General features: G+C 40.5%; 1 protein-coding gene across 9 annotated transcripts in view; it reads left to right on the top strand.

Moving 5' to 3' along the window:
- The window catches only part of rapgef1b (Rap guanine nucleotide exchange factor (GEF) 1b), a 191,563-nt gene that overhangs the window by 84,132 nt on the left and 81,919 nt on the right, over positions 1-25,512 (top strand). For 7 of the 9 annotated variants that reach the window (XM_078226333.1, XM_078226332.1, XM_078226331.1 and 4 more), the window contains exons 4-9: positions 6,736-6,883; positions 9,936-10,024; positions 10,405-10,557; positions 12,040-12,172; positions 13,855-14,041; positions 17,044-17,547. In XM_078226333.1, coding sequence (XP_078082459.1) covers positions 6,736-6,883; positions 9,936-10,024; positions 10,405-10,557; positions 12,040-12,172; positions 13,855-14,041; positions 17,044-17,547 — 1,214 coding nt within the window. The remainder of the gene's footprint in view (positions 1-6,735; positions 6,884-9,935; positions 10,025-10,404; positions 10,558-12,039; positions 12,173-13,854; positions 14,042-17,043; positions 17,548-25,512) is intronic. The other 2 variants (XM_078226328.1, XM_078226327.1) reach the window with 1 other exon arrangement.

Here is a 25,512-nt window from a genome sequence, read left to right as displayed (position 1 = left end):
GAGTAAAATATTTCTCTTCATCTCCGTCCTAAGTGACTTCCCCCTTATTTTGAAATTGTGTCCCCTGGTGCTAAACTCCTCAACCATGGGAAACATCTGCTTCTACCCTGACTATCCCTTTAGGTATTTTGTACAATTCAATAAGATCACCTCTAGAGAATACAGGTCCAGTTTCCCCAATTTCTTTTCATAGGACAGTTCCCGCCATCCCGGGAACGTGTCAGGTGAACCTTTGTTGCGCTCCCTCTATAGCAATAATATCCTTCCTAAGGTAAGGGAACCAAAACTGCAGCCTAACCAAGGTTCTATTCAATTGAGGCAAGACGTTACTCCTCCAGTACTCAATCCTTCTTGCGATAGAGGCCAACATATCATTAGCCTTCCTAATTGCCTGCCACACTTGCATGTTAGCCTACAGTGATGTATTGACGAGAACGGCCATATCTTTTTGTACATCTACACTTTCTAATCTCTCTCCATTTAAGAAGTACCCTACACACCTGTTCCTCCTACCATAAAATCCCTACAGTGCAGAAAGGGGTCATTCGACTCACCCAGTCTGTGCCAACTCTCTGAAAGCGTATCCCACCCAGGCCCCTCCACTCTGCCATCCCCCCATAACCCTGCACATTTAGCATGGTCAATCCACCTAACCTGCACATCTTTGGACTATGAGAGGAAACTGGAATACCTGGAGGCAAGACACTGGGAGAACGTGCAAACTCCACATAGACTTGTCACCCAAGGTCAGAATTGAATCCAGGTCCCTGGTGCTGTGAGGCAGCAGTACTAACCACTGTGCCACCATGCCACCCTTAAAGTAGATAACCTCCCATTTTTCTACATTATATTCTATCTGGCATGTTCTTACCCATTTATTATGTCTGTCCAAATCCTCTTGAAGCTGCTTTGCATCTTCCTCAACGCACATTCCAACCAAGTTTGGTGTCATCAGCAAACTTGGAAATGTTTTGGTCCCCATAACCAAATCGTGGAGTCCAAGTACTGATCTCTCCAGAGCCTCAGTCACAGCCTGTCAATGCAAGAATGACCAAATTTTTTCCTTTTTTTGTCTGTTAACCAATCATTAATCCATACCAGTATATTAACTCTCTTTCCACGTGCTTTAATTTTGCTAACCAATTTCCTGTGGGGAACTTCATTAAAGGTCTTCTGAAAATCCAAACTTACTACATTCACTGACGATCAGTTCTGTCAGTGACATCCTGAATAAAACTCCCAACAGGTTCATCAAACATGATTTCCTGCTCATAACTCAACATTTTGCTGAATCAGATCACTATCCAAATGTCCATTAATAATCAATTCTAACATTTTTCCTACTAATGTAAAGACTTACAGGTCTGTAGTTCCCTCTGCCTTCTTAAATAGTGCAGAGACACTTGCTACCTTACAATCTGCAGGAACCATTCCATTAGATTTTGGAATATAACCAGTGCATCTACATCTTTCAACACTGGGTGCAGATCTTCAAGTCCCAGGGACTTATCAACCCTCGGTCCCATTAATTCTCCAGTACAGCCGCCTTATTGACAGATTCCCTTCAATTACTCATTCTCCCAAGTACCTTGGATCTCTAATTCTGGGAGATTTCTTGTATCTTCCTCAGTGAAGACAGGTACAAAGTAATCATTTAGCTTCTGTGCCATTTCTCTGTTTCCATTACAAATTCTCCTGATTCTGTCTCAAATAGACCCATATTTGTGTTAGCTGAACATTTCCTTTTAACGTAGCTATCGTAGCTTGTACAGTGCAGTTTTGTTTTTTTGATTTGATTTATTATTGTCACGTGTATTAGCATACAGTGAAAAGTATTGTTTCTTGCACGTTATACAGACAAAGCATACCGTTCATTGAGAAGGAAAGGAGAAAGTGCAGAATGTAGCGTTACAGTCATAGGGTGCAGAGAAAGATCAATTTAATGCAAGGTAGGTCCATTCAAAAGTCTGATGGCATCAGGGAAGAAGTTGTTCTTGAGTCAGTTGGTACGTGACCTCGGACGTTTGTATCGTTTTCCCGACGGAAGAAGGTGGAAGAGAGAATGTCCGAGGTGCGTGGGGTCCTTAATTATGCTGGCTGCTATGCCGAGGCAGCGGGAAGTGTAGACAGAGTCAATGGATGGGAGGCTGGTTTGCATGATGGATTGGGCGACATTCATAACCTTTTGTAGTTTCTTGCGGTCTTGGGCAGAGCAGGAGCCATGCCAAGCTGTGATACAACCAGAAAGAATGCTTTCTATGGTGCATCTGTAAAGTTGGTGTCAGTTGTAGCTGACATGCCAAATTTCCTTACCCTCCTGAGAAAGTAGAGGCATTGGTGGGCTTTCTTAACTATAGTGTCAGCATGGGGGGATGAAGACAGGTTATTGGTGATCAAATCAAATATTCTAAACTCCTTATTGAAAACAGACAATGTTTTTGCCTCAAATGCTTTCTGTGAAAGTGAATTCCACAGGCCCACCTCACTCTGGATGAAGAAACGTCTCCTCATCTCGGTCCGAAAAGGTTTACTCATTCTTAGACTACGAGGTCTGGTTCTGGACCCCCACCATCAGGAACATCCTTCCTGCATCTACCCTATCTAGTTCTGTTAAAATTTTATAGGTTTCTATGAGCTCCCCCACTCATTCTTCTGAACTCCAGCAAATACAATCCTAACCAACTCAATTTCTCCTCGTACGTCAGTCCCGCCAACCCAGCAATCCGTCTCGTAAACCTTTTCTGCACTCCCTCTATAGCAAGAACGTCCTTCCTCAGATAAGAAGACCAAAACTGCGCACTCTATTCCAAGTATGGCCTCAGCAAGGCTCTGTATGATTGGAGCAAAACATCCCTGCTCCTGTATCTGAATCCCCTCTTGCTATGAAGGCCAACATACCATTTGCCTTCATGACTGCCTGCTGCACCTGCATGCTTACCTTCAGTGACTGGTGTACAAGGACACCCAGATCTCGCTGCACATTCTCAATTTATAGCCATTCAGATAATCTGCCTTCCTGTTTTTGCTACCAAAGTGGATAACTTCACATTTATCCACATTATACCACATCAGCCATGCATTTGCCCACTCAAACTCAACTTGTCCAAATCACACTGAAGCATCTCTGCATCCTCCTCACAGTTCACCCTCCCACCCAACTTTGTGTCATTAATGTATTTTCCCAAGCCACCGCAGCCAATTTGCCCCTCATGACTTCATAATTTTCTTTGTTCAAATTTAATACCCTGGCTTCAGATTGAACCACCTCATTTTCAAACATAATGTAAAATAATATCTGCATACTAACTTCTTGTGATTAAACTATCAAGACGACCTGATTCCTCGGCACCTCATCCAGGGGGGTCACAATCAGAGGCTGTAATTAATTCGTGATCTTGGTTTTCAGATCTTTTTCTGTTAATGTTGTGGAGATTTTAGAAAAAAGGAAAAGATTTTAGTTTTTGTCAATTATGCCATGATCTCTGCATGATGTGCGTTGTGTTCTCTGGCTGTCCTTCGAGATTCTAAAGACTTTATTTAATACCGTGTTTTATACTTAACTATCACAATGCAGCCATTATATGTCAAATAGTTTCTCCTTTTGTGTCAACAGTAACTTTCTCTGTGCCAGCTGTGGCTCCTTCTTATTCAGCATGTACTTGCTACGCCTGGCTGCATGGGGTTTAAATATAGGGCGGCACGGTAGCACAGTGGTTAGCACTGCTGCTTCACAGCTCCAGGGACCTGGGTTCGATTCCCGGCTTGGGTCACTGTCTGTGCGGAGTTTGCACGTTCTCCTCGTGTCTGCGTGGGTTTCCTCCGGGTGCTCCGGTTTCCTCCCACAGTCCAAAGATGTGCAGGTTAGGTTGATTGGCCATGCTAAAATTGCCCCTTAGTGTCCTGAGATGTGTAGGTTAGAGGGATTAGTGGGTAAATATGTAGGGATATGGGGGTAGGGCCTGGTGGGATTGTGGTCGGTGCAGACTTGATGGGCCAAATGGCCTCTTTCTGCACTGTAGGGTTTCTATGATTCTATGATTCTTTCTAAATCGCCACCTTCTCTTGACCCTCTTTGGCCAACTTTATGGTCGGCCTTCGAATTTGACTTGGGGTCAGTTTTTGTTTGAATAAAGCCCCTGTGAAGCATCTTGAGTCATTTCACTACATTAAAGGTGCTAAATAAATGTAAGTTGGTGGCTGTGTTTGTGTTGCCTCAAGTATTTTGAAATGTTATTCCCACTTTGAATATTAAGGCATCCAGTATCTCGCACCGTTTTCTGTATTTTATATTGGATAACATTGGTATTGTTTGTACTTAGTTAAACGACTTCAAAAGTAGCAGCTTTTCATTTTTATACTGAGGTGAGTTCATATTAGCTTCTATATAAAATTTCAAGCACAAACAGGTAAGTATCAAAGGTTAAATAGTGTTGATAATAAGGCACTGGTTATTCGGTTTTTGGTTTACTGGCAAGGTGAAGAACTACTGTTTTCTCCCCAAAGCAGAGAAAAGTCTTTTTGGAGAATAGGAAAACTTAGCCTTCAATGGTCAAGTACAACTGGCAAAGAAAATAGAACAAAGCTGATTAGAAACTATCTTTTACCCTCGTGATGCTTGCTGAAAAATGAATTCATATAAGCACTTGCATATATAATAAAAGTGCATTCCTGCTGTGAACTCTGAACTCGCATATTTGAAAGTTCTGAGGTCTATTTGTGATGTGATTATATTTAAACTATGCAGAGGGTACAGGAATGTGGAGCCTTTGGACGCTGTCCTTTCAGTGTTGGAATCAGATTTTGAATGCAGCCCTGACTGACATTTTCTTTTGAACAGCTTTAATGTTCCTTGAAGTTCTTCGAATTGAGCGTTTGGATTTGTCAAAGGAGCAATCGATGTGGGAAATGAAAATACACATTGTTGGATTTTAGAAGGGTATTATTGGGCTGGTATAGGGAGTTATTTGTCATGTAATCTATGTTACACTTGGTTGCATTTTTATCACTGTGTCCACTGTCCGTATATGTACCATTCTGTACCACCATCAGTCTTAATTTAAACATACTAAATAACAATTAATAAATGCTCTGTTGTACTAATTACAGGACACTAATCAGCAGGAACCAAGTGGTGTATTTGTGGTAGGCTCATAAGTTTGACCTTTTTTTGGTGGAAAGCTATCCAATTCAGGAATTTCTAATTAATGCCTGTTCTTGTAAGACTGGAAGCGTATGAGACTGTTGCTTTGTATGAATATGTAATTGTTAGCTAATTTGAAGCATAAAAGTTTAGCTATACTTTGCCAATAATAGACATGCAGTGTTTCATAAGTGTTAAAAAAAAATAGGAAATAAAGCTGCACAGAAAATATCTTTGCTTTATTTTGCCACATCCAAGTGTTCCATACTTTATTTTTGCTAAATTAATCAGCAGTTAAAGGCATTTGCCTTGCATACATCAAGTAAAAGAGTTAAAATTTTACATGGGTAAGGATTGGGTAGGCAAAGGAATTTCGAAGGTGGAAGGCTGAAGACTTTGGCAAACTCTTGAAGGCCAAGAGATAGCAAGGTGAAAGTAGGATTGAGAAGAAATGCATTAATTAGCCTATCGGAGTGAAGAGAGCACGGGACCAGATGTAAAATTGATAGAAGAGTGAAAGCTGTTCTGAATGAAACATCTAAAATTCTTGAGTGCTTGATGAGTTAGATATTGAGGGGTACTTTCCCTGGCTGAAGAGCTTAACACGTGTTTATAGCCTCAGGATAAGAGATCAGCTACTTAGGACTAAGATGAACAATTTCTTCACTTGATTCTGGAATTCTCTACCCCAGAAGACTGAATGTTCAGTCGTTCAGTATATTTAAGACTGAGATTGATCGATATTTGGACAATAAGGGGATTGAAGGATTTGGGAATAGAGCAGGGAAGCAGAGGTGAAGTAGAAGATCAGCCATGGCCTTATTCAACAGCAAGTAAACTCAAGGGGTTGTATACCTTACTGCTGTTTTCATTTCTTGCATTTGTAAACGACGGCGAATAGCTGGACATGTATGAAAAGAGGATTTCCCAAATAGGGTGAGACAAGGGCTTAGAGGAATTTTAAAACCAGTTACAAAATCTAGGCATTGGTTCTAACTGCCTTATCTAATCAATGTAGCTAGTACAGGGCAGAGTTGTGTGCTGGGTTTTGTGCAGCATAGGACCTAGGTTGCACTGTCATCTGAACGTTGGAGAAAGCATTAATCAACCAAGATGTATGGGTAGAATTAATATGCAGTATACCCTATGTAGAGCTGTTTGCTCCAAATTTTTCAAGGTAACTTAAATGCAAATCTGCTGCTTTATAATTCTTGAATGAAAAAGGAAAAATAGCTTCTTTCCTGCGGGTGTTTGGTTTAAATTTCTCAGCAGGTGGCTGTTGGTGAAGGGATCAGAGACTGGTGACCTGCTAATTGGAAATGCGCATCGGGCCCGCCAAAACTGGTGGCGAGAAGATGAGTTCTTCCGGTGTACAATCCTTCATTAAGGGCTGTACGACTGAAAAGTTAATTCGTCTGTTCTCTCCATAGATACTGACTGGCCCGATGCATATTTCCAGCATTTTCTGGATTTGTCTTGATTTCAGCACTTGCAGTTTCTTTTGCTTTTTAACCTGCCAGCTGGCTTCTTTTTAATCACCTGAGGTTAGATTGTAAAATAGATGCCGCATTACTTGTGTTTTCTTTCTTTCGCAGCTCAGCCATCACGTCCTGTTTAAATCAGGTATATCAGAGCTTGGCCAATCTGATTCGTTGGTCTGATCAAGTAATCTTGGAAGGTGTGAATCTAGATGACAAGGAAAGGGTCATGGCGATGATTAAGGCAGTGCTTGATGGAGTAAAGGTATGTACAAAAATCTGGACCATCTGAACCTGTGGTCTACTTTCCGACATTGCCTTTCGTTGAACTGTGGAGATGAGATGCTAGGTGGAAGAACAAGTTGTTTTTCTTGTCCTTTACCATTTGAATCTGCATGCCACAAAACATCTCGGCCAGATTATTCCCAGACTTCCTGATCAAATTTGCTTCATTCTTGACTCTCTGTATTTCCCTGTGAAGAAACTCTTGATCCCAGATTGGCAGCATCCACAACAGCTGGACTGAGACTGATTGTCCTCTGCATAAATTGTGGACAAAACCCTTCCACTTTCATATCTCCCATTGGCAAGGTTATTTGATGTGATTTGAAATAAAAATGTTGTTACTTTTACAAATATCAAACAGCACATCTTTAGTAGAAAGGAAATAGTAAGATTTTCTACTTAACCCAAATTTACAATATGCCACCAAGGGATTGCACGTTTCCCCTTGATAATATTTGCTTTCCAGTCATAGGTTACTGGGTAGATTCTGCTGACTTTTCAATTCATTGTATACTTAAATTGTTACAGGCAAATTATTTTAAAATCATGTTGTTGAATTCCAACATGTTGAATGTGCCCTCTTTTTGAAAATGTGAATGGACTGTGATCCACAAAGTGAACCGACTAAATTTTTAAGACAGCAATGGACAAGTGAACGTCAACACGAATTTCAACCCACTGGAAAGTGTCTTAGTATGAGATGTGTTAATTGGCATTCTGATTATGTAGATGCTAAAATGAGCAAAGTACCACAGATGTTGGAACCTGAAACAGAGAATGCTGGGAAAACTCAGCAGATCTGGCAACATTTGTAGGAAGCGAAAACAGAGTTAATGTTTAGAATCCATTTGACTCTTCATTGGAACTAAAAGACAGGGAAAGTGGGTTGGATATCATACTGTGCTGTTGGGTAAATTCCACTTTTCGTCACTGAATTTGAAAATCTAACAAATGTGTTAAAACTTGAAAATTGTAATTTGCAAATTGAAATACTGATGCGATGTACTGATATCCTATTTGAAGCAGAGGAACACTTTGTTTCCATACTGTCATGCTGTCCCACACACACGGCTAAATAATGAGACCATAATAGGAACAGGAGTAGGCTGTTTGGCCCCTTGAGTCTGCTCTGCCGTTCTATAGGATCGTGGCTGATCCAGCCATCGTCACATCCGTTTTCCTGCCCTTTTCCCGTAACCCTTGATTGCCATGATAGAGGAGGCACTAAAAATACAGCAACTGGTGTGCACCAGTTCCCTTTGGCGTTCTACTTTGCAAAGGCAATTATAAATACCAATGATCGTGTTGTAACTATAGCTGGAAAATGTGATCAAAATTTTAGAGTATAGTTTGGAATTATGATGTAGATTAACTTGGCAAATCGCAAAGGAAGAAAACCATTGATCATATTTGTGGTTAATGTAGCGTTACATTTGGGTCCCCACTCCTTCCAGTGTTGTGATTTTGGCATTGCTTATATAGTAGAAAACTATTCGGCTACTGACATGTTGTGTAAATCTTGCTTCTGTCTTTCGAGGTTCCTGTGCAAATTCCCACCTAAATTTAGCAGCCAAATGAACCAAAGTTTAGCACATTAGCCTGCTACCTATTGATTAGATTCCTCCTGAGTATCTTGATTTTTATGTATCTTGAGAATCCATAATGCTCTAATAGTTAGCTTATGAAATAATCAATTGTACTTCTGAAGGAGAGCATCTATCTCCACTTGACAAGGCAAAGCTTGATCAGAGATAGTCAGAGGGAGGTCATGCCTGACAAATTTGATTGAATTTTTTGAGGTGGTGACCAGGTGTGTAGATAAGGATAGTGCAGTTGATTTGGTTAATATGGATTTCAGCAAAGCCTTTGACAAGGTCCCACATGGGAGACTTATACAGAAGATAAACTCACATGGGATACAGGGTAATTTGGTAAAGTTGATTCAAAATTGGCCTCAGTTGTAGGAGACAGAGGGTGATGACAGCTGGCTGCTTTAGTGACCAGAAGCCAGTATCCAGTGGCGTACCACAGGGATCTGTGTTGGGCCCCCTATTATTCATCATTTATATAAATTACATTGATGACTATGTGGGGGGTAGGATTAGTAAATTTGTGGATGACACAGATTGGAGTGTGGTTAACAGTGAGGTGGTGTGTCTTGGGCTACAAGGATATATAGACGGAATGGGCAGATAAGAGGCAGATGGAATTTAACCCTGAAAAGTGTGAGGTGATGCACTTTGGAAGGAGTAATTTTACAAGAAAGTACTCAATGAATGATAGGATACTCGGAAGTTCTGTGGAACAAAGGGACCTTGGCGTGTTTGTCCACAGATCTCTGAAGGCGGAAGGGCATGTTAGTAGGCTGGTGAAAAAGGCATGTGGGACACTTGCCTTTATCTATCGAGGCATAGATTACAAAAGCAGGGAAGTCATGTTGGAGTTGTATGGTGAGGCCACAGCTAGAGCACTGTGTAGTTCTGGTCGCCACATTATGGGAAGGATGTGATTGCACTGGAGGGGGTGCAGAGGAGATTCACCAGGATGCTGCCTAGGATGGAATACTTAAGTTATGAAGAGAGGTTGTGTGCTTGGGTTATTTTCATTGGAGCAGAGAAGACTGAGGGGGTGATCAGATCGAGGTATACAAGATTGAGAGACATGGACAGCGTGGATAAGGAGCATCTGTTTCCCTTAGTTGAAGGATCAGCCACAAGGGGACATAGGTTCAAGGTGAGGGGCAGGAGGTTTAGGGGGGGTGTGAGGAAAAACCTTTTTACCCAGAGGGCGATGACAGTTTGGAATGTGCTGCCTGGGAGGGTGGTAGAGGCGGGTTGCCTTACATCCTTTAAAAAGTATTCGGATGAACACTTTCCACATCACAACTTTCAGGGCTATGGGCCAAGTGCTGGCAGATGGGATTAGGTGGGAGTTCAGGTGTTTCTAATGTGTCAGTGCAGACTCGATGGGCCGAAGGGCCTCTTCTGTACTGTATGGTTCTATGATACTATGTTCTGCTTGCTTTTGTATAGGAGCTTGTGAAACTGACAATAGAGAAACAAGAACAGCCATCCCCAACCACTCCTGTGAAACCCAGCCAGCCAGCATCTAAAACTGACAGGTAAGAATTATTCCCCTCCATAAACAATTCAAGGTAGATAAATAATAGATCAAATCTTTACTTGACCTGCAGTTTAAATTAGAAAGTCTGTTTCAAAGATGTTTTTCAAAAATACTTTGCAATGTTCCTCTGCTTTAGGACTATATTATCTGTAATGGAGGATGCTGATCTTGCTTGTCACAAATATAATTTTGAAGGTATTTTTGATCTTTACAAGGTGTGTTTTTCCTTGAATTCTATTACCAGACTAATTAATTTTGGGTTCAAATGCAAAAGGATCCAAACCCACAATCCAGAGCTATGTCAACTCCTGGACTACAGCACCCATCATAGTGGGTGGCTTTTATCTAATTACTTTAATCTGAGTTTGAATCTTGCAGTACAACAGAGCTTCCACTGACTGACAGGGAGAAGGAAATTCTGACTAAAACTACTCCAATGACAAGATCACTGGAGATACTTCCAGACTCTGTGGATGGAGAATGTGCCCCACCAAAACCACCACTGCCTGGTATTCGCATCATAGAACACAGGTAATGGATTAAAGGGACAATCCCTCCTAATGTTTTATATGATTTCCTCAATGAGAAGCTCATTCTTTAAGATGAAGGGTGTCTAAGGAAGCAGTCATTTAAATTAATGAAGAATATCTAAATGCCTTTCATCATAAATGCCTGTTCCTCTGGCTTACCTTGATATTGTAATGATGTATCTCTTGTGACATTACCCACAGTATGTTGTTTTGCAATAATGAGACTGTTGGAGCAACAAACAAAAGCTCAGCAAGAAAGATCCACCAGGGAAGTTCGGGGTGACAATTGGGGCGATTAAAGGAAGTTTATAATGTTGTGAAGATTAGTGTTCAGAGGATCGGGAGAGTTTTAGAAAGGGACCAAAACCTTGATTAAAAGGGAAAAATATAGAATGAGAATAAATCAGCCAGGAATATAAATACAGAATTGTAAGATTTTTCACATGTAAATAAAAAGGAGGGAAGCTGGATTGGTCTCTTAGAGACAGACAGAAGAAATTATCGTGGGGATTGAAGAAATGGCAGACATATTAAACACGTCTTTTGTGTCTGCCTTCATGTTGAAATAAATAAGGGGTGTCCAAGAGGCTAATAAGTGAAGAACTTAAAGTAATTAATTATCAGCAGAGGAAAAGTCTTAGAGAAACTTAAGGGACTTAAAAACTGCAAAATTCCCAAAACCTGACGGCCTACATCCTAAACGAGGCAGCGATAATGGATACACTGATCATGATTTTCCAACATTTCCTAAATTTTAGAACAGTCCTTGGGGTTTTTAAGTTAACAAATGCAACTCTGCTATTCAAAAAAGGAGGACGAGCGAAAACAAGAAACTACAGGACAGTTAGTTAGCCTGACATCATTTGTGAAGGGAAAATGCTGGAATCTTTATTCAGGAAGTCTTAACAATGCACTTAAATAATGTTTGGAAGTTTGAGGTTATTCACTTAGTCAGAAAGACATGAAACTTTCATATGTTGATCAGAATTGGGTGCACTTGTTCAGGGAACACAGATTAGCATACAGGTGCAATAAGCAAATAGCACGATTATGCCTTTAGTATTATATATGTGCATATTATTGCATGTTTCAGGCTGCAGCTCGTACCGTAGGTGGGAAGTGATCCAGTTGCGGGTCATTGTGTATGCCTGTTTTTGGAAGTAGTCAGTACATCACCTGCAGAGATTTGAAGGCTTCTTTCTCAGTACTGTTTTTTTTGGATGATCTGTTCAGTCCTATGGCATTTTATGTTTGTATATCGATTTGCGGTGTTTAAAGAAGGCCAACAGACGCTCTTCAAACTTTTTTTAAATAAAGCTAATCCTCTGCAATTGATTTATTGTGATTTAAGATTGTTATTGGTGTCAGACTAGGATGTTTCTATTTCCAGTTGACAATTTGTTTTTACTGTATTGCTAAATCCACATGAATTTGTTTGCAATACAGAAAATTGCATCTTTAATCACTATTCTTTGCCCTACAGCAGTAATATTTCTCCAATCTTACCACCCCTACCACCTAAGAAGAGGCAGTCTGCACCTTCCCCAACCAGAGTGGCAGTGGTGCCTCCCATGAGTCGAGCTGCCAGTGGTTCCAGTTTACCTAATACCAAACAGGTATGGAGAAGGCTTTAATGGTTTGTGTGGTTGAGGAATAAATCAGACAGGATAAATAGGTTGACTAAATTGTGCACACAATTACTGAATAAACATTTCTATTCAGCAGCTGGCAGTGTATTAATTTATGTTGGTTATGGGCAGAGTCATAAATGTGTTATGCTAGCTGATTCTCCTGTTGAAGCAGTATCATGTCCAATAGAGTCCCAATCTTTGATGGATGAGTAGAAACATAAGTAGAAATTACTTCCCCTGACTCTAAAATAAAAATTATAAGGATGATTGACAAATTAAAGATAATCTTCTCCCCTCATACCTCTGGTGATGCCATGTATAGCAGTAAAAGGCGCAAGTGTATTTGCCAAGGCCAGGTTTCCACTGAGTGTTTAAACTACCTAATGTCAGTAGTTCATTATTTCACCAATTCTGAAGGCACTAATATAGAACATATTTGATATCATCTTTTATCAGCTCACCGTTTCAGTGCTGTGAAATGTTAGAAAGGGTATTAAACCCACAGAGAGTAATAACGGAAGTGGGAAAGCTGTGTTTAGTTGGAGAGACGTGAGATATAGAATTCTTTTTCACTGAAATGGAAAAAGCTGAGAAAAAAATTTAAAAATTGATAGTGAATAGGGGGCTAAATGTTTCCCTCGAGTGGGGAGTCAAGTGATGAGGGGCCATTGATTCAAATTGTCACAGTGGAGCAAAACCTTTGAATTTGGAATCCCTACAATGCAGAAGGAGGCCATTTGGCCCATTGACACAATTCCACCCAGGCACTGTCCCTGTAACCCCACGTATTTACCCTGTTAATCCCCCTGACACTAAGGGACAATTTGCATGGTCAATCAATCTAACCCGCACGTCTTTGGAGTGTGGGAGAAAACCGGAGCACCTGTTGGAAACCCACGCAGACACGGGGAGAATGTGCAAACTCCACACAGGCAGGGACCCAAGGCTGGAACTGAACCCAGGTCTCTGGTGCTGAGAGGCTGCAGTGTTAACGCCTTTTAATAGAGCACCGCGAAGCATGGCACACCACAGAAAGTGATTGTGTCAAAATACCATTATAATTTTTAAAGGGATCAGTGCAAACAAGCTTGGCTGAACAGAAACTAGGATCAGGAGTCGGCCATTCGGCCCTTTGAGCCTGCTCTGTTCAGTGTGCTCATGGTTGATCCTTGTTCTCAACGCCATAATCCTGTTTTCTCCCCAAATGGCAGTATCCTGTGCTGCAAATTTCAATGGTTCTATTTTGATGATGGGAAACCAATATCTCCCAGTAATAGTTTGGGAAAACAAATTAGGTGAATAGCTGTAATTACCAGACAATAGCAGTGTTGCTGTAAAACCTTGTGTCTAATTCTGATATAAAGGCATTAGTATCACCTGGCACAGTTGGTATGTTGTATTCTGTAATATATTTTTAATTAAACGATATCAGATGCAGAAAATGTTAGTCCGTTCACTGTTCACGTCTTAAGCTTTTCTTTTGGAATGGAATAAAATCTAAATTCTTTAATTGCATTTCAAGTGCGTTCATTTATCTTGTGTACATTTTTGCATGTGCACATGGGAGCAAATCATCTCTCTTGCCTCAGTATCTTTGTATAACAAAAAATTGTATAGCTCTCAAAATGGTCAAGATGTTAGAACATTAATTGCTGTCTTACATTTAGGACTTTGACGGTTTGGATTGTTATCTGCAAAGGCGGCTGTCTGGTGGCAGCCACTCCTATGGTGGAGAATCGCCGAGGGTATCTCCCTGTAACAGCATGGGAAAGCTAAGCAAATCAGATGAACAGCTATCCTCATTAGAAAATGATAGTGGGCAGTGTTCACAGAACACAAGTTGTGAAACACTTGGTAAGACATTATTTGAAAAATCAGTGCACTAAATTGATATTTTGTTGTAATATTATTCGTGCTTGTCCTTTTTCCTTTTCCAATGTATTTTCTACCATTTGAAAGGCATGATTCCTACCTTTTTGAATCCCCAGCCATGCGCCAATCCCCAGTCACCTGATATGTTTAAGGGTCTCTGGCATAGCTGCTTTTAAGCTGACAACTTGGAGGTAAATTGAAAGGAGTTCATGATGGCTATCATCATTCGCATATCTTGCCATTCACACACCTTGGAGAAATACTGGGAGTGACACGGTGGCACAGTGGTTAGCACTGCTGCCTCACAGCGCCAGGGATCCGGGTTTAGTTCCCAGCTTGAGTCACTATCTGTGCGGAGTCTGCACTTTCTTCCCACGCCTGCGTGAGTTTCATCCGGGCGTTCTGGTTTCCTCCCACAGTCCAGAAGACATGCTGGTTAGGTGCATTGGGCGTGCTAAATTCTCTCTGTGTACCTGAACAGCACCAGTGTGTGGCGACTGGGGAATTTTCACTAACTTCATTGCAGTGTTAATGTGAGCCTACTTGTGACACTAATAAATAAACTTTAAAACTTTAAATACTTGATTTACTTGCAGTGGCCTATGTAACATGCATTCAGAGTTGATTTTGTTAAGAGTAAATTCAGAGAAACTGTTTCTGGTGGCAAATGATTGGTTACAAAAGAGACAAGTTTAAGGTAGATTGGCAAAAGAGCCGAACACAATGTGAAACAATGGCCACTACCAACTGTAGTGAATGTTAAGACATTTGTTGCTGTTGTGCATTGAAACCCTTCAGGAGCCCTGACCCGTGCACATGAATAGTAATTGCCTGGGAATTTTAAACTTCAGTTGCACAGGTTTTGCTGCCTGTGTTGCTTTGAAATTGTCTTGGACACTGCCCTTGATGTCGGAGATAATTGACTGTTGCGCACTGGTATTGGCCTCCTGTTAATTTTTGGCATGGATCAGTGAGCAACAGTGAAGCCCATCCCACTTAGCCTCACACATCCCACCCAACTACCCACCATCGCATTCCTTCCTGTGCTGTTTCAGTCTGTGATTCTTCTAAGATTGCGATAATTAGAGGCACACATCAGCTGACTCCCCAGCCCTGACGATGTTGATAAGTAGCAAAATGGACAATAAGCTAATTACAAGCGTGAAAACTTGGGTATAATGGTTAAAGGATTTTTTTCAGACTGATAGAAAGTGGACAGTGGTGTTCCACAGGAACTGTTTTTCAGACCACTATTCTACACCATTTACGTTGACTATTTGTAATCTGAAACAGATGTACATTTCAACATGTGCAGATGACATCAAATTGGGTGTAAAGTGAATTCTGAGACAAAATACAAGACATTAGTAAACTTGCAGAATTGGTGTATAAATTAACATTAATTATAGACAAGTGTGAAGTGCATTTTGGTAGAAGTAACACATAGAACAAGCAAAAAAGAATATAAATTGGCTATGGGAGTAAAGAGATCCAGGGGTGCAGATTTCCAATTTTTACAAGTAGCAATGCAGGTTAACCAGACTTCTAAAAGTGCAAATACGCACTGGTATTCATTTTGAGAGGAATAGAATTGAAAAGTAGAAAACCTATGTTAAACTTCTAAAGAAACTTGGTTAGACCATACTTGAAGACCAGAAGTCTGCACAGTACCCTAAGATGCAAAAAGAATTTACAAAGATAATACCAGAACTAAAAGGTTCTCCTGTCAAAAAATACTGGACAGGCTATGGCTCTTTTCTCCAGAAAAGGGAAGGCTTGATAGAGGTCATTAAAATTATTGAAATTTGAAAAGACAGATGTTAAAATATTTCCACGTGGGGAGGGTGGAATCCAAACCCAAGATCAATAAGTATGTGAATCATTAATAAATCCAATAAGGAATTTAAGAGAAGCCCCTTTAAACAGAGAATGATTAGAATGTGGAACTTGCTATTTCAAGAAGTAGGTGAGGCGAACAGTATAGATGCACTTATCCAAAGCTAGCTAAACACATGAGTGAGAAAGGAATAGAAGTCTATGTTATAGGGTTAGGTGGAGTGTAGAGACTTGTGGGGAACATAAACACTGAATTAGACCATTGGATCAGTGTTTGTCGTGGTGTTAATTCGATGGAAAGTGCGTTCATAGAATCTCTACAGTGCAGAAGGAGGCCATTCAGCCCATCGAGTCTGCACTGACAACAATCCCACCCAGACCCTATCCGTGTAACCCCATGTAGTTACCCTGCTAATCCCCCTGACACTAAGGGACAATTTAGCATAGCCAATCCACCCAACCCGCACAATTTTGGACTGTGGGAGGAAACCAGAGTACCCGGAGGAAACGCACGCAGACAGTGACCCGAGGCTGGAATCGAAGCCGGGTCCCTGGCGCTGTGAGAAAGCAGTGCTAACCACTGTGTCACTGTGCCGCCCAACAAGTAGGCTTACATTAACACGGCAATGAAGTTGCTGTGAAAATCCCCTAGTCGCCACACTCCGGCACCTGGTGTCACTCCTATGGTTGTATTAACTAGAATTTTGTAAAATAAGTAAAGAGGCACAATAAATGATGGAAATAGTGACGCATTCACTCTTGGATAACAATTGATGTGTTCAAGCACTTCTTTGAAAATGGTCTGTTGACCAAGGCTTGTTTTGGCCAGTATTGATCCATATTTGGTCAACAAGTAGACACTATTCAAGTATGATGAGCTATGTCTGTAATTCTTTCCAAGAATGAACAAATCCATCTCTAAATAAGACAAATGTGGTTAAACAAGAGAAACCTTTGCACCGGAGAGAGCAAACCATGCTGAAAATTAGAGTTTCAATTGTTTGAACAGTCAAAAGGCTTTCTATTTTTAATTAATCTTGCTGTCAAGTCAGTCATTTACTCCAGAGTAATACTTGTTTCTAAGTTAAAAGGTAGTTGTGTGTCTGACTGCATTTCACTCCTATAGATATATATTTTTTGCTTCCCAGATAATCCAGAAAGCTATGACCCCGATTATGATTTCCTGCATCAGGACCTTTCAACTGTTGATCAGATTCCTCAGCACATTTCTGGCATGCTAAGCCCGCTTCCAGAGTCAGCAGTAGAATCCAGTTCACCTCTTCCTGGGCAGACATTTCCATCACCGCTTTGTTCTTCACAACCACTGCCTGACTGGAGGCAGGTGCCACAGACAGGTGTTCCACTTATGCAGATGCCGCCAGCATTACCAGAGAAGAAGCGTCGCAGTGCAGCTTCTTCAGATTCAGGATGCAGGGTCTCGTACGAAAGGCTTCCATCGCAGTACGATAATATTTCCGAGGAGGAAATGCTGAATTCTGTTGTGCCAGCTCAGCTTCCTCCATTTGCTGTGGTGTCACCCAGGCAGCAAGGAATTCCATCAATCCCAGCTGGATTCCCAGATATTGATGTTTCCGAATTAGCCGGAGTACCAGAGAAACCACCGCCACTTCCAGAAAAAAAGAAAAGGCAAAGTGAGTATTTACTTTTGCAACCATTTTTGTGATGTAATTGTTTTGTTAAACAAAACATTTTATTCTACATTGAATATGTGATGTATAGTTAACATTATTCTATACTTCTGGCTTCTGTGCTTTCCAAGAGTGACTGCGCCAACATTTGGTCTTTAGTGACAATATGCTTTAATATGTGATGTCCACCCTGTGATATTCCTTTAATTATCATATGAATTGTTGCCATTACTGCCACCCCCATTGATGGACATATAACTGAGTGTTATAGAGCTAAAATAGCTCATTCTAAATATGAGCCAAATTTGGAAAGATGGATCTATCATTGTACTCCAGGAGGTTTTTTTCACTGCTCAAGTCCATAGAGTATGGATTGTTTAATCCAGCAATATACTTCTCAGAAATTTTGGTGATGCCATTGAATGTAAATATTTGATCTCTCAGTAGTAGCATAATACAGTAAAATGCTTTCTGTCAGCTGGTATTATGTTAGCCTGCCATGGTAGAGCAGCAACATCCTGTATTCAAAGACTACTGTCACATGACTAAAGTCTAACAAGTAAATTGCTGCATTAGCTCCAGTTGGCTGTGGCAGTGAAAATCTGGCATTCAACAGGAAAGCCTGTAAAATTTAAATCAAATCCTGAAGATTGTATATGTTAGGTATCTTGGGAGTGTATTCTAAGGTGTAGCTCTAAAACATGATGCGTATTAGTCACAGATTGTTACCTGGATCTCAAATATCAGAGTGCACTACAAGGTTGCGACATGTCTGCTGTCTGCACAATTTATCCATTGTTTTACCTTTGTAAGAGGAGTCTGTATGTTCAACAAAAACAGTTTGACTAGCTGGGCATTTATTTTGTTCCACAAGAAGAGGAAGCTACTGATTCATGGAACAGATATGTATTTCTTTCTGCCTGAGTTTTAACTTCTAACATGAGATTATGTAATAAATCAAGTGGTAAGTGATGATCTTCCTCATCAAAGTATTTTTATAACTTGTGCATGAAGTAGGAAGCGAGTTGATGAGTGTACAAGGGCTTGGTTACTGCTTTGCTCTTCTGTCCCAATTCACTCAAGTCCAAGAAACTTAAATTATTTCCATTCTGATCACTCTTTAATTTCAAAGTTCTTTCAATTTTCCTTCCTAACAGCACTGGGGTGTACCTACACCACGTGGGCTGCAGTGGTTTCAAGGATAATTAGAGATGGGCAAGCCACCCACATCCTATGAAGGAATAAAATCACTTGCAACGATGCATTTTGTCTTTAGAGACTAAACAATGACTCAGAGTGAGCATTTTATGTCTGGCACAGAAATGGTGAGATTGGTCAGTTGAGATTGTTCCAGGCCTCCTTGGCTCTGCAGAAACTTTATAAATTTATCAAACGTTTCCATAATTAGAATTAGCTAACAAAGAATAGCGTATTATGCATTGTTTCATAAATGGCACTTCTACAAATTAGCAGGACTCGGAAGAGGGTTAAGGGATGTAGATAGGTTGAATGAGTGGGCAAAACAAATTGGCAGATGGTGTCTAATGTGGGAAAATCTGAACATGTCCAATTTGGCAGCAAGAATAGAAATGCAGCATATTATTTAAGTAGAGAGAGATTGCAGAACTCTGCGGTGCAGAGCGATTTTGATGTCCTGGTACATGAATCACAAAATGTTAGTACGCAGGTACAGCATACAGGATTAGCAAGGGAAATGGAATATTGGTGATTATTGCAAGGGGATTAGAGTATAAAAGTCGGGAAATTTTGCTGCAATTGTGCAGGGTGTTGGTGAGACCACATCTGGAGTATTCTGCACAGTTTTGGTCTCAAGAAATATAATTACACTTTGAGCAGTTCAAAGAGCGTCCACTCAACTGTTTCCCAAGATGAAGGGTTTATCTGCTGAGGAAAGGTTGGACAGGTTTGGCCTATATCCATTGGAGTTTAGCAGAATGAGAGGAGATTGAAGCAAATAAGATCCTGAGGGGACTTGTCAGGGTGGATGTTGAGAGGATGTTTCCCCTTATCATAGCCATTAGAATTAGGGATGCAGATTAAAAATAAGGCATCTGCCATTCAAAACTGATGAGGATTTTTTTTTTCCCCTGAGGGTTGTTAGTTTGTGGAATTCTCTCCCCCTGAGAGTAGTGTGGTGGCAGGGTCATTGAATATTTTTAAGGCAGAGTTGGATAAATTCCTGATTAACAAGGATATCAGAGAGTTGAGGTTGAGTCAAGGTCACAATCAGATCAGTTTTGATCTTATCAAATGACAGAGCAGGCCTGAGGGGCCGATTGGCTTACTCGCTCATTCATATGCCTGTATGCTTGTTCATATGAGAATTAAAGTATTATGGATTTATGACTGAAACAGCACTTCCCATATATCTCACCCCAAGTTTATAAATCATTATTAATACTATGAATTAACATATTTTGTGAAAAATCTTTGAGAACCACATGCTAAACTTTCTAACCAACAGGTTTCTTCCTTTCATTGTAGTTCTCATCACAATTTAGATGGATGGTGTTGTGTGTGATGTTCTAAGGCACCCATTTAGAGGACTGACAAGTGCATCTTGGATCAGATCTAATGCCACAGTATGCCAGGTGCATTTAACCAACAGTAACCAGTAGCTATAGTAACTAAATATGCTCTGCTCTAAGTTGAACCCTAGAAGCAATAATTTGCTTGTAGCCATGATGAATAAACTTTTCTTTTCCCCTGAGTTTCACTGCTAAGTATTTCTTGAATATCTTGGGTAGACAATGCAGTAATAGTAAGATTACTTACATTGTCTGTTTAAGCTTTTAAGTAACGGTAGACCTGGAGCATTTCCATGGAATACATGTAGTTACCCCTGCCTTATCGCACCTTTAGGCATTCCGCAAACAAATGCATTGTGTGCGTTGTATTCCCTTTTTGAATATCTTTGCTATCTTCTAATCCAATTGGATCTCCCTCAAATCTAGGGAGTTTTGGAAAATTAAAACCAATACATCAACTATCTTACTCTGCGTTAGTTTTAGGGCTCCAGGATGAAGTTCATCAGGACCCGATTCTTGTTGGCCGCAGCTTCAACAATTTACTCAGTACCACTTCTCTGGTGACTGTAATTTTCCTGAGTTCCTCCCTTCCTGGTTTATAGCTACTTCTGGGGTTGTTACTTGTATCCTCTATAGTGAAGACTGATATCAAATACCTGTTCAATTCATCTGTCATCTCCTTGTTTTCCATTATCAATTATCCAGACTCACTTTCTATAGGACCAATGCTCGCTTTCTTCTTTTACTTTTAAAGTATTTATGAAACCTCTTACTATTTTTATATTTCGGCCAAATTTTCTCTCGTACTCTAATTTTTCCCTCCTTGTTAATCTTTTACCCATCCCTCGCTATTCCTTATATACTTATATTCCTTATATACAGGGCCGAAGGGCCTGTTCCTGTGCTGTATTGTTCTTTGTTCTTTGTACTGTCCAATCTTCTGACCTGCCACCTGTCTTTGCACAGTTAATACTTTTTAAAAAGTTTGATACTATCTTTAACCTTTCTAGCTAACGACAGATCCTTTGGACCTAATGGCTGCAAAGAAATGTGATTAATTTTATCAGTTCTTAAAATTTTCTTAAAGTTTACTATACAGAGTGAGTATTGAAAACCTCATGGGTGGGTGGATATGCAAGTGGCTTAATGTGATTGAAATAACGGAGATGAATTAACAAAGTTGTAATTGCACAATTGCTGAGGCATGCTAGTTTAATTGATACTTTTGCTACAATTCAGTTCCCTTATAGGGTCACACTTCAACTCCTTTCAGACAGCATTAATAGTCTTGGAAGATCTAAAAATACACTGCTGAAATAAATATTTGTATGTCTACAATGCCGCAGACAAGTTTGCTACCTCAAGGATTGGGGTTGTCACCAGGTTTACTTGTCAAAAGACACTTCTTCCTGTTTTGATGTCCCTTTATTAATCAGGGCATATCAATGATCTTTGATTCGGCAATCAATTCTGTTTTCGGAATGATTTCCCCACACCTCTGAATAGCTGATGGGAATTGGGAAGATGAAATGTAAAAGATATTGAGGTTTATATTTTTAATGACAAAAAATAAGAAAGGGAAGGTGGGCTAAATCAAATGAAAATGAGAATTAACTCGAATTTTTATATTTCTTGAAAAAAGAAGCAAAAGTGATTTAGTGAGAAGAAGTTAAAATGTTTAATTTAAAATTATGCTTTAACTGTTTCCTGTATCATGAGTTAATATTATTATATATTGCTGTAATAATGTATTAGTCCTTATTACAATCTCAACCAACCATGGACAATAGACACTTAATTAGCACACTAGAAGTTTTCAAAAGACTAGAATAATTGAAAATGTTAATCACAATTTACAGCAGTTTGATTTTACCTAACATTTCAAACCATGTAAGGTGCCGAGGCAGATCTGTAATCAAGGATGAAATTGGTGCTAAATTGAAACCTTACTCCATAACACCTTGAGTAGTCCAAAGATGTGCGGGTTAGGTTGACTGGCCAGGTTTAAAAAAATTGCCCCTTAGAGTCCTGGGATGTGTAGGTTAGAGGGATTAGCGGGTAAGGTATGTGGGGATGGGGCCTGGGTGGGATTGTGGTCGGTGCAGACTCGATGGGCCGAATGGCCTCCTTCTGCACTGTAGGGTTTCTATGATAATCTCTGAGCATTTTGCCAGAGCAACAGGAATGTAGTTTTTGCTGCCTAATGCTGCAGTGTAGCTTTTAAAATTGCATAATGCTGCAAAGCATATCATTTGACTGAGCAGTTCCATAATTCATAAAACATTTCAAAATGTTGCCTGGAATTACTCTTAACTCTAAAGATCAAGAAGGACTTGAGCACCTTTATCTAGGTTGGTGGTTCAGTGAAATGCCGAGAAACTTCTGCATTGTTGTCACTCGGATGTGATTTTAATTTGTGACCTGATCTGCTCTTGTAGTTCCCATAACGCCAGTTTGGGGAAATAAAATAAGGAATTCTCCTCCTGGTGCCCTGCTCAACCCTCACCAGCACCACCAAAAATTGATTTGGTCATTCATCTCATTTCTAGCTTGTGGGACTTCACTGAATGAAAATTGACTGCTGTTTTTGGCTACTGCTTTCAAAATTAATCATTGGCTGTGAAGCACTTCAGACATCCTGAGGACCTGATTAGATGCTTTGCAATTCAATGTCTTTCAAGTCAAATTTGAATATACTGTATAAAGTTTTGTTCAAATAAATTTATGGCAATCTGTTATACAAAGAGAACAAAGAAAAGTGCAGCACAGGAACAGGCCCTTCGGCCCTCCAAGCATGTGCCGATCATGATGCCCAAACTAAACTTAAAAAAAAACCCTCCTGCCCTAACTCGGTCCGTATCCCTCTATTCCCTCCCTATTCAAGTGTCCATTTAGATGCCTCTTCTCTACTTGTCTACCTTGATGCAATTTAGGATACTCAACACTTCCTCCTTCGATATATTGACATTCTCTAGAGCGTTCACACACCTACCCCTGACCTCAATATCCGTCATGTCATTCTCCTTGGTGAATAACGATACAAAGTACTAATTAAGGATCTCGCCCACTTCCTGTGGCTCCACGCAGAACTTCCCTCTATTGTCATAGAAATCATAGAAACCCTACAGTGCAGAAAGAGGCCATTCGGCCCATCGAGTCTGCACCGACCACAATCCCACCCAAGCCCTACCCCACATATTTACCCGCTAATCCCTCTAACCTACGCATCTCAGGACTCTAAGGGACAATTTTTAACCTGGCCAATCAACCTAACCCGCACATCTTTGGACTGTGGGAGGAAACCGGAGCACCCGGAGGAAACCCACGCAGACACGAGGAGAATGTGCAAACTCCACACAGACAGTGACCCGAGCCGGGAATCGAACCCGGGACCCTGGAGCTGTGAAGCAGCAGTGCTAACCACTGTGCTACCGTGCCGCCCGAAATATTGTCCTCGAGTGGGCCTCCTGTTACCCACTTGCTCCTAATATCTGCATAAAACGCTTTGGGATTCTCCTTGACTCTGTTTGCCAAAGACATTTCATTTCAAATCTTTCATTTTTCTGTTTAGTTTGATTTTTATTTTTCACTTTTCAACACTTGAGTCATCCTGTGCTGCATGGCAGCCACCAGTCAATGAGGGCGGTATGGTGGCACAGTGGTTAGCACTGCTGCCTTACAGCGCCAGAGACCTGGGTTCGATTCCTGGCTTGGGTCACTGCCTGTGCGAAGTCTGCACATTCTCCCTGTGTCTGTGTGGGTTTCCTCCCCGATGCTCCGGTTTCCTCCCACAGTCCGAAAGACTGTGCATTGGCTGTGCCAAATGCTCCCTCAGTGTACCTGAACAGGTGCTGGAGTGTGGTGACTAGGGGATTTTCACAGTAATTTCATTGCGGTGTTAATGTAAGCCTATTTGTGACATTAATAAATGAATATTGTTGTGAAATCACCATCACAGGGTGAGAAGAAATGACTTAGGATGAAATTGGTTTCCTTTGCGCAGTCCAGTCTTTCATGGCTTGGTGTATGAAAGACCAGTGTCCAGTCGCTGAAAAGCAGAGCATGTTGGAGCTCCAAATTGCTGTAATATCCTGCTCTATTCCTAAGATCTAGGTTCCATTGGATTTTGAATAGCCTCCTATTATATTATTCTATGCTGCCTAAATTACAGCTTTTAAAAATAGCTTTTTGTAGGCACTTTATTTAATACATACTTCCAAACGTTGGTACTTCATTTTCTTGTCACAATGTTCAGCACATCTGAAGCTGATGTCATTGGCATGAGTTTTGTGCAGCTGGTTGTCTTGGCTGCCACCCTTTGTGATTCTTGGCAAGTTTACTTTTGAGCTGTAGCCAGCTACATGGCATTCTTGTGTTGGGGTTGGTTGTCATTTGGATGAAATGTAAAAGTAACTTCAACCTCAACTGGGAATACAGTCAAGTTCCTCATACTATCATCGTAAGGGTGGCCAAAGTCGACCTAATTTGATAGTTCATTTTGGATGTTTCTCAGAGAGAGGCTCATCCCAACAGTGATACAGTGCTATTAACACATTTTCATTATGCCATTTGAACAAAGGGCAATAGGACAATGACCATAAACGTTTCCATGGAGACTGATTATTCCTAATGCTAATTTATCCTCCAGTTCATTTAATAATGTGTAAAACTAGTGATGAACAAGATTTTCCCCTTTGAGCTTGCATGTATATGCAACATAATTCTCCTTTTCTCTGTTTCATGACTTGTGTATGGTTACAAATGTATTGTAAATTTTCTATTATCTCCAATTGAACAAAAAAGCTGCCATACAACATCTAGTTTTCAGTTTCTTAACAGCAAGTAACAAGTATGTTTGTCTGATCCAATATACCCAGAAAATTTGTGGGGAAAAAAGTAAGAATTTGGGCTAAAATTAACTTTACAGGGTGCAATTTTAATCCCTTGATTGCATCTTCTTAGTTGCCACATAGCCACGTGGGTCATAAGAGGTTCAGCATGCAGATGATATTTGGATGGGCACTCACTGAGAAACTGAGCTCCAGATCATTGTCGTCGACTCCAGAGCATGTGGGAAAAGAAGCTTTTCACTGAACACCTGGAAAACTATGGTCCTCTTCCAGTCAGCTGATACAGCAAAACACCTCCTCATCAATTAAGATCAATGGCGAGTTCTTGGAAAATATGGAGATAGTGGTGTCATGTTAATGTCATTAGACTAGTAATCCATAGGCCCAGGCTAATGCTTTGGGAAGATGTGTTCAAATCCCAGCATGGCAGCTGGTAGAATTTGAAGTCAATTAATAATTATGGAATTGAAAGCTGGCATCAGTAATGATAAACATGAACCTAATCATTGGTTGTCATAAAAACCCATCTGGTTCAATAATGTTCTTTAGGGAAAGAGATGTGCCATTCT

The sequence above is a fragment of the Mustelus asterias genome, chromosome 13 (assembly GCF_964213995.1).
Source record: "Mustelus asterias chromosome 13, sMusAst1.hap1.1, whole genome shotgun sequence".
NCBI classification, from domain to species: domain Eukaryota; kingdom Metazoa; phylum Chordata; class Chondrichthyes; order Carcharhiniformes; family Triakidae; genus Mustelus; species Mustelus asterias.
The sequence above is the reverse complement of the archived record's forward strand: the minus strand, read 5'-3'. Positions and strand labels throughout refer to the sequence as shown.